At 35.4% G+C, this 17,329-nt stretch overlaps 1 protein-coding gene and 1 non-coding gene across 10 annotated transcripts in view; both read left to right on the forward strand.

Annotated features, from left to right (window-relative positions):
- Positions 1-17,329, forward strand: part of DMD (dystrophin) — a 2,362,639-nt gene that overhangs the window by 1,461,384 nt on the left and 883,926 nt on the right. For all 9 annotated transcript variants that reach the window (XM_070783459.1, XM_070783466.1, XM_070783462.1 and 6 more), the window contains one exon: positions 6,265-6,440. In XM_070783459.1, coding sequence (XP_070639560.1) covers positions 6,265-6,440 — 176 coding nt within the window. The remainder of the gene's footprint in view (positions 1-6,264; positions 6,441-17,329) is intronic.
- TRNAR-ACG (transfer RNA arginine (anticodon ACG)) lies at positions 10,857-10,928 on the forward strand. The gene has a single exon. It is a non-coding gene; the product is annotated as a tRNA-Arg (tRNA).

Below are 17,329 nucleotides of genomic sequence, written 5' to 3' on the forward strand. Positions count from 1 at the left end.
TGATTGATCGTCTGCAAAGGCTGCTCCTCTCTGATTTAGTTGGCAAGTCACAAATAAAAGGTCTGTAGGTCTTTAACTAAAAGTAGAATCTGAGGTACACTTCAAATGTGAAGACATTTTATGGTTCAAAGAAGAAAAAACTCCTTCAGTACAACTTAATCCTCGGCTGTAAAGTCTAATACAGACATGAGTGCTACCAATGAATGACACTAACTGGAAATATTTTATGACTACCTATGCAGAGGGGAGGCCCTGAGTTCTCTCTGGGCTCTTAAGGGCCCCAAAGAAGAGGGAACGTTTAAGCTGAGCATTACAGACAGGTTATGAGTTTGATCTGCAAAACTTAGGACAGTCAAGGAAGTAGGAAGCCTTTCAGTTTTTACTGGGAGTTGGGGTTAAGGTTGGAAGTGAGGAGCAGCTATAGAGAATGCTGCAGAGGCAGAGGAGAGAAGAGGCTGTACAGGCACGTTACACTTTGCCTGGTAGGCTGGTATTTGGACTTTATATTGCAGTAAATATGTAGGCATCATTCTTGATCTCCTCATTCTGGGCTCCAGACCTTGATTCTTGCCTCCTGCATCTTTTTTACTGAAAAATTACCATTTTTCACTTTTTTTCAATCCTTTTTTACTTTTTCTCAATCCTTTTTTGTGTACTTCTTTCTCCCTCACTCTTGCCTCACTCTTGGATTTCTCCCATTTTTGCCATCTTTCAATTCTTGTCACTCTCCTCATGAGATGCTCTTACAGGATCATCAGGTCTTCCATGAGAATAGAATCATCTAGCCCATGAGTAGGCTAGATTGATTGTGTCCTGTTGGTAAGCCTGCTATTTTGCTTTAGTCTTTGTATTGCTTCCTTACAAAAATTATTTATCATCAAATAATAATGTCAAAAGATACTTTCTGAGCATGTTAAAACCTCTGAAGACAGTTGTGACTACATAGTGTAAGAATTAACATGAGAGGCAAACGTGTCCAGTTTATCTCTGAGTAAAGGACCAGAAATAATTTTTCAGACTCTGAGTTGAATTCTAGGGACTGACAAAGAGGAACAGTAGCAATGAGCTTAAGACAGAGTAAAGCAGAAGGTAAAAGAGGATGAAATTGCACCATAAATTTCCATCTGGCAGTTTCACAAGTCTCTAAAGTATCCATATCATTGCATGTTTTCTCTTGACCAGTGAGCAAACTGAGGCAACAATTAATCTGTCTCAAAATAAAACCTTAGCAGAACCACCAGTAAATCACAAGATTAGATTTTTGATATGTCCACTTATTCAGCAAAGGTTTGTTTTTCTCTCCTGTTTCCCTCAATCTTTACCTTTTTTCCCAGTCACTTTTTGTCTCTTCTGTTTTCCTGTTCTGCCTAGTTTGTGATATTTTGCCAGTTCTGTATCTCCTACGTAGCTTATCCAATTTGTCATTGTACAATTCCCTGTAACTGCTTCTTAGCTTCTTCTTTTTCTTCATCTGTCACATTTTATTTTCTGTTGATTTTGTTTTCATGCAGTTTTGGAAGGTTTTGCACATATGCTTTTTTAAATTTATGCAGTCTTTTCATATAAGATGTACTAGTTTCTTTGTCTCATCTTTTCCTTCTATAAAAACGTAGCTGTTCTTCCTTGCCTGTGATTCTTCTCTTCCCTCAATTTGACCAGACTTGGAGGACTGAGATATATGTATCACTTTCTATAATTTAGGAAATTTTCTCTATTCAAAAGGCATACAAGAAGTAAATAATAATGCTGTAACTCTAAAACATGCCCCTCCTGTGCCACTGCCTGCTCCACATATTTATTGCCTAACCTTTCTCTAATAATGTATCTGCTTTGTACACCTTTGTCCTCTTATACCCAGAGATTCTGCTGCAGCTGGTTTACTGTGAAATTCTGGGCTTTTATATTTTGAAAAACCTCCCTAGGGAAGTCTGATAAGGAGTCATTATTAAGAATGATGCTTTAATATTAGAATCAAAACACAATAAGCTTTCTAAGGGATGATGAGTAATCCAATCAATTTAATTACGATTTTTTTCTATCCCAAACTCAGACTAGATGTTAATTGCTAGAGAAATAGGTAAGGATGCCTAGGACAACAGAACATGAATGTGGTATCAGAGCTTAGAAATTTCAGCGGTAGTGAATAATTTAGCACTTAAAAAAATTAGAAGTTATAGAATGAAAATTAATTTGTTTTGCCCTAAGTGAATAAAGTTGATTGAGGTTTTCCATTTAATTGTGTAAATCAAGTCACGTCTTCAGGCGGAGCAGCTAACTGTGAAACAACATGTACAAGTTTTAACTTCCTGTTTGGGTCCATTATTTTGCCTTCTTAGGCTTTATTATTGAAAATTCTCCTCAGATTGATCATACACTGTAAATACTTCTCCTGATTACAAAATCTCTTCACACAAATGCAATAGACTATTTAATGAGCTCTCTTTCACAAAATAAAAAAAAAAAAAAATTCTGAAAGCCCTGATTTGGGACTCTACATAAAATGAGATTTAGATCTAACAATTTTAAGTTATTGCTTCATTCTTAGCTACTCAGTTCTATCACCTATCTGGGAAATGAAAATAATAAAACCCATGTTGATTCTACAATTGGATTGTAAAAGTCACTGTAGCCATCAGCCATGAAGTGGAAGAACTGAGATCAAAAATACAAAGCAAGATGCCTGAGATAAAAATTGTGACGTTTCATTAATTTATAGCATTATAAACCAGCAGTAAGAATTCTTTGATTCGTTAACAAAGGTTCAGAAGGCATTTACTCTATCATCTTATTACTCAATGTGTTGTTCCCACACTAGTGATAGACGCTTGTTAGAAGCTGAAAATTTGGGGCCCTCCTTAGACCTACTGGATTAGAATCAACAGTTTAGCAAGATCTCTAGGAGATGTGCACATTGAAGTTTGAGATGCATTGCTATAGCACACATCTTACAGGTGTTCCATGCATTATTTAAAATTAATTTATTTATTTTAATTGGAGGCTAATTACATTACAATATTGTAGTGATTTTTGCCATACATTGACATGAATCAGCCATGGGTGTACATGTGTTCCCCATCCTGAACCCCCCTCCCACCTCCCTCCCCATCCCATCCCTCAGGGTCATCCCAGTGCACCAGCCCTGAGAACCCTGTCTCATGCATCGAACCTGGACTGGCAATCTATTTCACATTATACATGTTTCAATGCTATTCTCTCAATCATCCCACCCTTGCCTTCTCCCACAGAGTCCAAAAGTCTGTTCTTTACATCTGTGTCTCTTTTGCTGTCTCACATATAGGGTCATCATTACCATCTTCCTAAATTCCATATGCATACATTAATATACTGTATTGATGTTTTTCTTTCTGACTTACTTCACTCTGTATAATAGGCTCCAGTTTCATCCACCTCATTAGAACTGATTCAAATGCATTCTTTTTAATAGCTGTGTAATATTTCATTGTGTATATGTACCACAGCTTTCTTATCCATTCATCTGCTGATGGACATGTAGGTTGCTTCCATGTCCTATGTAAACAGTGCTGCAATGAATATTGGGATACATGTGTCTCTTTTACTTCTGGTTTCCTTGGTGTGTATGCCCAGCAGTAGGATTGCTGGGTCATATGGCAATTCTGTTTCCAGTTTTTTAAGGAATTTCCACACTGTTCTCCATAGTGGCTGTACTAGTTTGAATTTTTAAAAAGTATCTCTAACAGCTGTGGGTATTGGACACAATTGGAGGTACAAATTAGAGTCATCATCTTTCTCCTGTAACTGCCTCCCTGACTCTGGTGTTCTAGGCAAAGATTTCCCCATTTCAGTAGTCATTCATGATTGCTGGATCCAGCTAGTTCCCTAACCTTCTTAATTGTGCCTTAACAGTTCATGTTACTTCTCGCCTTTCTGTTCTACTGCATTGTCTAAACTCTAGGTTTAGCCCCAATACCCACCTTGCAGACTCCTGCCCTGGCTGTTTTACCAGCGTCCCTGCTTTAACATTAGCCTAAACTTTGCCCCAGAATCACCTCCGAACACAGCTCTAGCTCCCACACCCCTGTCCTTCAGTCATTTTCTGTTGCTCTCCACTGAATTGCAAAGTCTTTAATAAAAAGCAGAGTCCTCTCTGCCCAAGCCCACTATTAATCCAGGGCTACACCTCTCCATAGACTTCCACTCTCATACAGTGACATAGAGCCCAAGTGTGTACTTGAGATCAGATCACAGAAATTCCACACCATAGGCTAGCCTTCTGCTATCCTCTTGTGGCTCTGACCAAACATGTCCCTAAGGCCTACCCATTCTTTCAGTTCCAAATTACCCACCATGGTCTCTCCTTTTCATCCTTCCACTGAAGTCATTTCTCTTCTAATCTGTCATTTATAATTACTTATCTAATCTGTCTGATCGCCTTGCTTACTGTCTTACTGAATATAATATAGCAAATTATCCTTCACACTTATGTCTAATCTTCTCAGCTATATTTTTTACTGCCTAAAACCTAGAAACTTGTATGCACGTCTTGGAATCTCTAGGAGATCCAATGATAAGTATTAATACTAATGATACCATGATAATTATGAGCACTCCTCTTCATCCACTTTCTGCATTCATAGATTCATGCATTCATTCAACAGATACTTACTGAAATCTCTCATGAACCAGATGTGGTAGTAAGTGTCAGGAATAAGACCGAATAGGACACCATCTCTGACTTCAAGGAATTTATGGTATAATCTGAATATAGACACAATTTGTTATGAATGGGGCTACCTGTTACTAAGCAGTGACTGTCATATGCAACACTGATCTGAACAGATGTTCAGAGTGGAATATAAATAATGGAGCAAAATCAACTAGTTGCAAGGAAGTATCATGTGTTCGTTAGAGCACATCTCATGCTCACTTAAGAGAGTATGATCAGGAAAGCTTATGAATAGTTCAGTGACTGTGCATAGTTTTATAATCATTGTGAGGTAATATGTTCCTAGAATAATTGCCTGTTCCCATTTTTGTGGATTTAATGAGTCTTTTAACTGCTGAAGACATACTATCCAAAATTCTAGTATTTAAAATAATAATACATGAAAGCAGTAGAAAACAAAAATCCAACAAGTTTATCCGTAATGAGAATCTAAAGGAGATTTGACCCAGTCTTAGAAAACAGGCATTGATTCATTCATTTGGCAGGCATGTGTTGGAGTTTGTATGTACTTGGTTTGGGGCAGGAGAATATAAGAATATTAAGTTAACTAGAATCATATGTTCAGGAAAGTGTTCTGAACACTGACTGTCTCATCTTTACATAAAGATTTGTGAGTCCTTTAGACTGAAATATGGCAGATATCTCAAGTTCTCATATTATTTCATTTTGTAAACATCAGATTTAGTTATGGGTTATTGTAATTGCCTTACAAATTCTATATTACCTTATTTTTTAAAAAATGCTAGAGTGCTATTTTTATTTCATAGCAAAAGGCATTTTTAATACATATTTTTGTTGTAATAGTCTTTTTTAATAAAGCAATTTTTCTGAAACTCTTTAAATTTCATTCAGGATAAAAAGTAGAAGATGCTTAAGCTTGACACCATCAATGACTTATAAAAATGTTCCAGTGGCTATAGATTATTTTTAAATTTATCTCTGTACCTTAGGGATTTCTTGATAGGCTGTCCCTGAAAGCAATTAATTCTAATTTTTATGAGGTTTTATAATGCAAAATACATGGATGGAAACATTCTGAAATAAATTTCCTTCTTATATAGTCATGATTGTTTGTTTAAATATCTCTAGAGGTTTTTAAAAAAATACTCTGGCTAAACTGTGCTTGTTCTTTTTCACCTCTCACATAGACAGTCTCGAAGAAATCTAAATAGTTCCTTCATGTTTAAATTTTACAACACTTCATAGACTATTAAACATGGAACATCCTTGTGGGGACAAGAAATCGAATTTGCTCTTGAGAAGGTTTCCAACTAATTGATTTGTAGGACATTATAACATCCTCCAGCTGACAAGCTTTACAAATATAAAACCTGGAGCTGAACTGAGAGGGCGCTTTTTTCCTGACACATAAAAGGTGTCTTTCTGTCTTGTCTCCTTTGGATATGGGCATGTCAGTTTCATAGAGAAACTTTCACATGGAGCTTTTTTATTTCTTTCTCCCCCAGTAGAACTGCATGGGGTAGCACATTGTTTAATCTTTTCTCAAATAAAAGGACACGGGGCTTCATCTTTGTCTTTGCCTTTTTGGTATCTCACAGGAACTCCAGGATGGCATCGGGCAGCGGCAAACTGTTGTCAGAGTATTGAATGCAACTGGGGAAGAAATAATTCAGCAGTCCTCAAAAATAGATGCCAGTATTCTACAAGAAAAATTGGGAAGCCTGAATCTGCGGTGGCAGGAGGTCTGCAAACAGCTGGCCGAGAGAAAAAAGAGGTAGGGTGACAGATTAAAATAGGAATGCTAAAATTTTAGCGGAGCTGTTTAAGCTGCCCTTAAAAGAAAAATAAAAGATTTTGTGAAAGATTCGAACCAGGGTGAAAAGCACTAACATTAAGGATTCCATCAACACTTAATAGCAATAATGAACTTGCTCTTTCTTTTCCTTGAATAATATAATATGTAACTGTTGCTAGTTAAATAGGCAGTGCTTTTTGACTATTTTAAGCTTTGAAGTTTGTGTTAAAAATCACACATGATTGTTTAAATATGAATGTCTTCAGTATATTCCAATTTTCACAAGCTGCATCTCAGTTATTTTTTTTTTAAGGAAGATGAGAAAAGGATGTTATAAATGACTATTTTGTAGGAAAAGTTGCTATTTGGCTAGATTGTTTAACAGCTACAAATATGACTTACGATGCTGAAAAGCATGATAGTCATATTTACCTTTTAGCTCCACTACATTTCTTAGCACATTCTTGAAGAAGGACTTGGGCTGAAATGTTCAAATCTACAGGGGAAAACAAAACCTTAGAGATGTTATTGTTGAATTCAATCATCATTTAACTTTCCTTTGAAATGTATTGAAAGCACAAAAAGCCAAGTGTGTGCTGCTGCAGCTGGAAAACATACATATTTTTATAAACAGGGTTTTGTATTATGCTACCAGTTGTTGCTAATGTTTCCTATTTCATAAAGGAGGACTTGCCCTTTATTTACCAAATGAGACTATTGTCATGAACAGTGAAAACTCAGTTCTATTGCCAAGCTCTTTCTTCCTACCTATCATCTACATAATAGGTGGATTTTAATATTCAGAAATCTAGAATAACTCACTGATGAGCATCTTTGGTGAGGATGTATTAGAAAGGTTTTGGAATTGTGTCCATTGTCTTTGCCCACCTCTTCTGGCCACCTTTGCTCCTTTTGCATTATTCAGAAAGTGGATACAATTCATACTGCTGTAGAAAATGAACATATTAGTTGACCTACACACACACGTGCATGCACACACACACACATACACAGACAAATCTTACTAAAGTTAAATAATAGCATCATCTAAAAACATTTTCATTTTAAATTTTAGTTTAGAAAATACTGGAGTACCTATACATATGAGTGAGTGAGTATTGCTTGCTCAGTTATGTCAAACTCTTTGCCACCCCATAGATTGTAACCCACTAGGCTCTTCTGTCCATGGGATTATCCAGGCAAGAATACTAGAGTGAGTTGCCATTTCCTTTTCTAGGGAATATATACATAGACATAGACATAAAATAAAGACCCATGCTTTGTAGTTATATTTCTTCCTTGGGAAAGTCATACACTTTTTTTTTTTCCCCAAATTGAAATCTTTCTATTAAATACACAAATATTCCATTATTTAAACAGCTGATATATTTATACTATTGGCAGGTTTAAACCTGTATAACATCATTTCTGCACTAGACCCAATCTAGTCTAAAATAAGACAATAAGAAATGGGAAAATTAAGGAAAATTGAATAACATGCTATAAAAATATATCTTCATAAAATGGATTAAATTGACTGGAGGATTATTTTTTCATTATTGTATATAAAATGTTGTTTCTCAGTTTGAAGTATCTTACTCATATAATATTTGAGTAAAGCCTTTTAAAAATATTTTCTGTAACTTCTTACCTGAGTTTTCAAATTTTTATTATTGGTCATTGACTTCTAAATGCAAATTAGAACTTAAAATGTTGATAGGATAATATACCTGTTTCACTAAATAAGTCTAAAATTTAAGGTCCTTCTAAGCTTATAAGAAATTGATGTACACTGACTGTGTTGTGAAATATTACACACATTGTAGGTTAATTACAACTAGTAGGGATTTGGCTGTAATTGGGTAGGAAAAAAATCTCCCATTTAAACGTTCTGACCTACATTAAACATTGTACTTTTGTTCCTTGAAAAGTTAAGATCAGCTTCCTTGAGGTTTTATTTTTCCTCTAAACTCAGCTTTTAAAGTTGTCTACTTCATGCTACATTTTAAAAATAGATGTTAGCATATTTAAATTTCCACTGAGATCAGTTTTGTGGCAAACTCAGGATTTTTGTATCATTTAAATTTTATGAAATATAAAAGAGTAATAAAATGTAAGTGCCATTTCTACAAATACACTTACAGCTATTGCTAAGCACCTAGTACAAATAAAGTAAAACTAAATAAAATAATATTTTATAAAGAACATGTTAACATAACAATCATGGGAGGACTTGTAATCATGAAACTATTATTAATCAGTGGTGTGCTTTCAGTGTAACCCAAGCAGAAGTTACAAAGAAATAGATTATTGCACAGGTGAAAAATAAGATGACTGTTCCAGTTGACAACAGTATTCTTAGTTTACAGGCGGGATTTAAATACAGCTATTGAAATGTCTAATGTTTCTTAGCCCGTGTACACCCATGAAAGAAAGTGTATAATTTAAGTGATTAAAGTCTACAAAAACTATGTGAAGCTTTATAGCTACATAACTTTAGACATTTCTCTTTGAAAATGTAAGATATCAGAAATATGAGAAGAAAATTCTCAGAAATTTCAAATAGCAGCAGACATCCATTAAAGTTAGTCTGTGGTGGAAGTAAATGAAGTATAAAATATAGCCAATTAGCTGTTCAATTTAATATAGAAAATTCACTGTTGCCTCGATTATGTAGTAGAGGAACTGAATAACATCTATAGTTTTAAGGCTGATAATAATGAGTTTAATGATGACTTAGCCATCAAAATGGTCTTTGTAAATGGAGAAGATATAAACAAAAACCTATTGACCATAAAGGGAAGTCATAGGTTAAAATAAAGCAATCCTGTGTATGAAGACTCTTAAGCCTTGGTTCACTGATAGAAGTCAAGGGGTGCCATGAACTTGAATGGGAGGAAATACCTCTTTGTTTTCACTAACTTCTTAACTGAAGTTGAATATCCCCTTGTATTTGAATATAGACAATAAATCAGAGCAATGCTAGCAGTATCTGAAATCACAGATGTTTCCATATCTCATTAGAATTGTCACATGTATCTCAAAATATGGTTCATGCTTATCACTACTTCAAAACCGTAGTAGGTATTAAATCTACCACAGTATCTTATTAATGTGTTAATAATAAGCAAACAGGCATTACTGTGTCACAAATGTGTTTCTAATAGTCTTAAAACTGTACTTCAATATAATTGACTTCCTTGGGAGTCCTGTGTATTTTATATTATGAATTTAAAAACATTATTCTGGAAGTCCCAGATTTCACCAGATTGCCAAAAGAGTTCATAGCACTGGAAAAAAAAAAAAAAAGACCCCACTATTTCTAATCAGTTGTTCATTTATCTGCCCAGACCTCATTATCATATAATATAGTTTTACTCCTTTTGATGGTATAGTCGCTGTCCTCAAACATTCCTTTATCATGGAATATTCCAGGAGATATACCAGTCAAGGGAATGTGGGTAGGCAGGCCTTCAAGCAATGGATTGCTGACACCACAAAAAATTGTATTTTACTTAGAATAATGTTAATTGATAAAAAAATTGAATGAAAGAGGGAAGCAATGTAGTGGGAGGCAGAATCCCTAAATTAAGGAATCTCTGAATCATTGCCCATAGCAATAAAAAATGATCTGTCCTTTTTTCTTTTGACAAGTATGATATTACTTCCTCCATTTCACAGACAGGACAATTATTGTACTAACATATATTGAGGAATAACAATTTTAATTTAAATGTTACTTAATTAAAAATGGGGCTTGAAATTTTTCTTTTTGAATATCATTTATAGTGAAAAATTTTAAGCGTGTAGAAAAGTTGAAGTAAAGTAGCAAAATGAATGCCCATATACCCTCCTCTCTTCCTCCTATATTTCTAGATTCAGCAATTAACATTTCACCATATATGTTCTTTCTCTCTGTTTGTCTCTATCTCCCCCATATCTGCCTTCCTGTAATACAGGAAATAATATGCAGACACAAATTTTTTTTTTTTCTTTTTTTTTTTTTTTTATCCAGTTCCTTCTTGAGGTTTGAGAAGTTCTCAGCTATTATTTCTTTATAAACTCTTTGATGAGAGGGAAAAAGAATCAAAAGAATCACAGACACAAATTTTTGTTGTCTTTACATTTGCATATAAATTATAAACACTCCTATACTTAACCACTGAATATTTCAGCATGCATCTCCTTGGAATAACGACTTGCCACATATAACCATGCTTGTTTACCATGCTTGAGAAAATTTAAAATAACACTAAATTATTATTTAGTGTCCTGTCCATGCATCTTTTTGAATTAGAGTTTTCTCCAGATATATGCCCCAGAGTGGGATTGCAGGATCATATGGCAAATCTATGTTTAGGTTTTTTAAGGACCCTCCATACCTCATTGTGGACTTCCCTGGTGGCTCAGACGGTAAAGCATCTGCCTACGATGCAGGAGACCTGGGTTCGATCCCTGGGTTGGGAAGATCCCCTGGAGAAGGAAATGGCAATCCACTTGAGTACTATTGCCTGGAAAATCCCATGGACAGAGGAGCCTGGTAGGCTACAGTCCTGGGGTCACAAAGAGTCAAACACGACTGAGGGACTTCACTTTTACCTTTCACTTTCATACCTCATTGTAGTTCTGATTTGCATTTCTCTAATAATTAGTGATGCTGTGTATCTTTTTGTGTGCCTCTTGGCCATCTGTATGTCTTCTTTGGAGAAATGTCTATTTAGGTCTGCTGCCTATTTTTTTATTGTTGTCATTGTTGTTATCTTTTTTTTTTTTTAATTGAGCTGCACAAATTATTTGTATATTTTGGAGATTGATCAGTCACATTGTTTGCAAATGTATTCTCCCATTCTATGGGTTGTCTTTTTGTGTTATGATTGCCTTTGCTATGCAAAAACTTTTAAGTTTAATTAGGTCCCATTTGTTTATTTTTGTTTTCATTTTTGTTCTTCTAGGAGGTTGGTCCAAAAAGATATTGCTGGGATTTACGTCAAAGAGTTTTCTGCTCATGTTTTTCTCTAGAAGTTTTATAGTATCCAGTCTTATATTTAGGTTTTTAATCCATTTTGAGTTTATTTTTGTATATGGTGTAAAAGAATATTCTAATTGCTTTATTTTTTAATATGTAGCTGTCCAGTTTTCCCAGCACCACTTGTTGAAGAGAATGTCTTTGCCTCATTTTATAATAGCTTAATTGACCATATGTGTGTGGATTAATTTCTGGGCTTTCTATCATGTTCCATTAGTCTACATGTCTGTTTTTGTGTCAATACCATACTGTTTTGATAACTGTAGGTTTCTAGTATAGTCTGAAGTCAGGGAGCCTGATTCCTCCAGCTCCCTTTTTTCCCCCCTCAAGATTGCTTTAGTTATTCAAGGTCTCTTGTGTCTCCATGCTGCTGCTAAGTCACTTCAGTCATGTCCGACTCTGTGCAACCCCATAGACGGAAGCCCACCAGGCTCCCCCGTCCCTGGGATTCTCCAGGCAAGAACACTGGAGTGGGTTGTGTCTCCATACAAATATTAAAAATTGTTGTTCCAGTTTTATGAAAAATTCCACTGATAATTTGATAGGGATTGCATTGAATCTGTATATTGTTTTGAGTAGAATGGTTATTTTAACAGTATTGATTCTTCCTGTCTAAGAACACACAGTCTATATTGCCATCTATTTTCATTGTCAGTTTCTTTTGTCAGAGTCTTTTAGTTTTTAGAGTACAGGTCTTTTGCCTCCTTATATAGGTATTCCTAGATATTTTATTCTTTCTATACAATGGTAAATTGGATTGTTTCCTTAATTTCCTTTCTAACATTTTATTGTTAGTTTATAGAAATGCAATAGATTTCTGTATATTAATTTGTATTCAGCAACTACCAAATTCATTGATGAGCTCTAGAAGTTTTCTAGTACTTCTATAGGATTTTCTTTGTATAGCAATGTGTCATCTGCAAACAGAGTTTTGCCACTTATTTTCCAATTTGAATTGAATTTACCTTCTGTTTTCTATATTTCTTATAAACTGGAAGTTGAGTTTAGGTGAAACTTAAAAAGATACAAGTCAAATGTTTTTGTCAAGAGTACTTCATATAGGATGCTATGTAATTTGTAGCACATCAGGACATGTGTAATATGAAGTATTTCCCACTCCGTCTGCTGCTAAGTTCGATCACTTGGTTAAGGTGGCAACCATTAGATATTGAACTAGAAAGTAATATATTTTTATTTGAAATTACTAAATCATCTAATGGCTTTCCTACCCATTGATGTAATCCATGGATTCCCAAATCCAGTTGTTACAATGGGGATACAAAATTATTATTTTCCTAATTCTGACTTGATTCTGCAAACTGGTTTCTTCTATTAAAAAATAAAACATTTCCTTTTTTTCTCTTTTTGTTCACAATATGGATTTATGGATTCTTATTTATTCAATATGCTATAATGAATTAGTTATCATTCCTGTTGATGCTCACCTTGACCAAATTTAACCAGTGGGAGTTCATTCAAGCTTTCTCCTTAAATGTCCCAGGCTCACCTTGTATTTTCCCTGCCCAGGGTATGGTATCAACAATTCTCCAAGGGTCTCTGATAGGCTGGAGAATGTTACATAGAAACCAAGACCTGGGCAGTAACGCCTTCTCAAAGGAATTCTGGTGCCTTTATGGCAAGCAGTACCAGGTGAAAAATTGTTTTCATGTTACTTTTGCAAGGATGCAGACATCTCTATCAACAGAATACATCAAAATCCAAAGAAAGGCTAAGCATATTAAAAATCCCTTACTGTGTTAGATTCATGTAAAAGGAGTAAGTTCTTACTCATTTCAGTGTCTTTACTGCTGAATTTTTGAACAAAAGTTTACCTGTATATAATCTATGCTAGTTTGCCAAGGAAATTAATGGCATAAATGAGCTGATGGGAGACATTTCTGAATGTACTTAAGGGAAGAAATTGTTTTTTAAAGACCTTAGCTCATTGTTTGCATGCAAATGGATGCTATTAATTAGAAATGAGCCTTATCTAATTCATTAAAGTAGGCCTAGTAGGACCTCTTCTTGCAAACCTCCATTGGCAATTCATATTGCTCCATTCACCCTTTTTTAAAACAACTGTTTTAAGTCTTCCTTAATTTTGGCTTCTCCCTAATTCAGATGCCCCTAACAAAATAGTCTTCATATAACACTTCATTTTCTACAAAATGAAAACCAAAATTTTACTAAAATTCACAAGTCTCTTCACAGGGTATGCCATATTTTAAATGTAGTCCATGTAGGCATGTAAACCAGTGCTAAAATGCTTCTCACACATTCACCCTTGGTCCCCAGGATTTCTCCACCCTCGACTCTAGTCTATTTGCTCTATCCTTTAACTTCCTGGTTTCCTATCATCAGTTTTAATTCTGACTCTTCATCCAGCCCAGAGTCAGTGCTCACAAGCTGAATCTAGCTTAGAATGTAAGTGGTGTGTTTACATAGGCACTGTCACAAAATAATTGCCAATGGTTAAAAATTCAGGCTTCATATCTTAAAAAAAAAGAATATCTCTTTTTGAAAACTTATATCTGACTACTATGTATTCATTCTCACATTCTCTCAAGGCACAATCAGCTGCAACTAAGTGACAGATGTTTCAGACTTTTGCTGCTCATAGTGTAGTCTCTGGACCGGAACATAGACATCACCTGGGAGTTGCTAAGAAATACAGAATCTAATAAATCACAGTCAGCATTTTAACAAGATTCCCAGGTGATTCATGTGCACCTTAAAGTTTCAGAAGCATTAGTTTGGGCAAGGAAGCTATCTTTTCAGTTTGCCACAACTGTCCAAACTCGGTCGTTTATATTAACTGCTTTCCCATAGACATTTGACTTAATGATACTTTATATAGACCCTTAAAACTCAACATTCAGAAAACTAAGATCATGGCATCTGGTGCCATCACTCCATGGCAAATAGAAGGGGGAAAAGTGGAAACAGTGACAGATTTTCTTTTATTGGGCTCCAAAATCACTGCAGACAATGACTACAGCAATGAATTTAAAAGATGCTTACTCCTTGAAAGAAAAACTATGACAAACCTAGTCAGCATATTAAAAATCAGAGACATCACTTTGCTGGTGAAGGTCCATATAGTCAAAACCATGTTTTTTTTTCAGTAATCATGTACAGATGTGAGTTGGACCATAAACAAGGCCGAGCCCCAAAGAATTGATGCTTTTAAACTGTGGTGTTGGAGACTCTTGAGAGTCCCTTGGACTGCAAGGAGATCAAACCAGCCAGTCCTAAAGGAAATCAACCCTGAATATTCATTGGAAGGACTGATGCTGAATCTGAAGCTCCAATATTTTGGCTATCTGATGCAAAGAGCTGACTCACTGGAAAAGACCCTGATGCTGAGAAAGATTGAGGGCAGGAGGAGGAGGAGGCAACAGAGGATGAGATGATTAGATGGCATTACTGACACAACAGACATGAGTTTGAGCAAACTCCAGGAGACAGAGAAGGACAGGCATGCCAGGCATGCTGCAGTCCATGGGGTCACAGAGAGTTGAACACAACTTAGCAACTAGGCAACAACAATATTGATGATGATGTTGGTGATGATGGTGACAGCACTTAATATTGCCAAGTGCTATTCCAGGTGCTTTACATAGCTCATGTAATCTTCATAACAACTCTATTCTTATTTCCACTTCTATAGAAGGGTGAGTGGAACATAGGGTGCTGAAGTTCTTTATCCAAGATCATATAACTAGCAAGTATTTGAAGCAAGATATAAGCCCAAATCATCTTGAGTCTAGCATTGTTAATCTAGATCCAATTTTGCATTACTTATCCTAGCTTGGACCTTTTACTAAAGATATGCTTCTGTTGGCTAAAAAAAACATATGTAAAACCTAAAAATTGAGAGTTTTGCTTTATTTGGTGGACATACTGAGGATCTAAGGTCTCAGAGGGAGGCAGCATCTCAAGTAGAATACTGTTCTGAGGAAATGAGTGGGGGAGCTAGATTACATAGGAGTTATACAACAAAGGGCAAGTAGTAGGAACAAAAGATTACTGTTAATAAAAGAAAACTAGGTATCTCAAGTTAAGGAATTCAATGCTTTTCTACTCTAGTGCAAGATGCAAAAGTCTGGGCTCACTGAAATCATTCCTTTGAAATGCACCCCAGACATTTGGGGCCAGTATCCTGTGTTTTCACATCCGGAAGTCCTGAGCCACACTTTAGGGAGTGGCTGCAATCTGATGGCTGCTTGATGGCAGCTATTCTTTGTTTCCTTCCTGAGTTCCCCCAAGGCTCATGGGCTCACTGTTGGAGGGCTGCAGTCCTTGATAATGGTGATGTCCTTTTTTACTAATATGGCAGGCAATATTTTATTTCTCACTTCCAGTTTCTGCCCACCAGCTTCTCACTTACCAAGCCCAATCCCTTAGTGGGCCACACTTAGTACAAGTGAATAGGACTTGAAGTCCATTCTGACCTATCTTTGCAACTGTATTATTGCCACCTCCACCATTTCAGCTGGTGTCTCAAGCCTAAAATGACATGACAAAGTGTTCTGTCCCTCAGCTTTTGAAAAAACTATTTAGTTTTTGTGTTAAATTCCCTTAATTTTTCCTTAAAATCCTACCTGTGCTCCAGAACCCAGCTTAAGTGCTATTTCCTTAATGAATGTTATCTGCTTTGCTCAAACAGAAGTACTTTGCTCTGTTAAGTTCTTCTTGCTCCTTTTTATAACACTCATGTAACATTTTACATATCTATTATATGTCATATATATGCATATTTTATTTTCCCAGCAGGATTGAAAACTTCAGGAGGGCAAGGCAATATCTTATTCTCTTCTCTATAAGCCACAATACTTGGTAGAAAATCTAGTACATTGTGGATGACCAAGGATTATTTTCTCTATTTAAATAGTAAGAATTTTTATGCACATTCAAATTAAACTAGGCCTTGAAACTTTACACTTGACATTGTTACATAGGTTAAAAATAGATCTACAGAGACAGAACCATTTTTTAAAATGTTTTTATAATATTACATCTCCATGGATACATTTTTAGTTCTGAAAATTAGACTTGATCAGTTTTAATCTTAAAAATGGTAGAAGTTGGGTTAATATATCATAGTTTAGGTGTTCTCTAGAATTTAATCCTCTTAAGAGAAAAGACTTCAATTTCAAGAGCTCTTTACACCAAGAAGATGCTCTTTGATTCAAACATGTTGTACATTTCTTTATATCAGTCTTATAGGATCACAACTAGTAAATTCTAGTGATTGAAGTAGGAATTAGACTTGAAACTGGATATTTTATCCTCATCAACCTATAACCAGAAGATATTTTAGATCTAATCCATATTACCAAAGAGCTATTTTTAGATTAATCACAGAGAGTCATACAGATATTATTATCCACAGGTGTCTATGGAAAAGCTCATATCTTCTCATCTGTTCTCTGGTGACTCTTGAAAAGCTTTCAAGGACATTTATAATTCTTCATCAAAAGACTATGAAAAATTAGCTTCATAGTTAATATTTTTATGTCATATTTTATTCTTTGAAACTTGGCCAATTCTGACTAACTGGCTAGTCAGAAACTAGTCAGAAACTAGAAACTGACTAGCTGAATCCAAACATGCTGTTGCATTGACTGGTACCGACAATATCCCTATAGATGTTCTTCTATCAGCTTTTGGTCTTCTATCTACTTTTATAGGGCTGAGGAGATAGGAGTTGAAGTATGGAGGATGATCTCTGGCATGGGTCTCACAAGATAGCAGGAGTCAAATGAAGAATGAATGAACACACCAGAGAGGAAAAGTGATAGGAGCAAAATCAATGAAACAAGAAAGAGTGGATACAGTC

Source organism: Bos indicus, chromosome X, assembly GCF_029378745.1.
Source record: "Bos indicus isolate NIAB-ARS_2022 breed Sahiwal x Tharparkar chromosome X, NIAB-ARS_B.indTharparkar_mat_pri_1.0, whole genome shotgun sequence".
In the NCBI taxonomy this organism is placed as follows: domain Eukaryota; kingdom Metazoa; phylum Chordata; class Mammalia; order Artiodactyla; family Bovidae; genus Bos; species Bos indicus.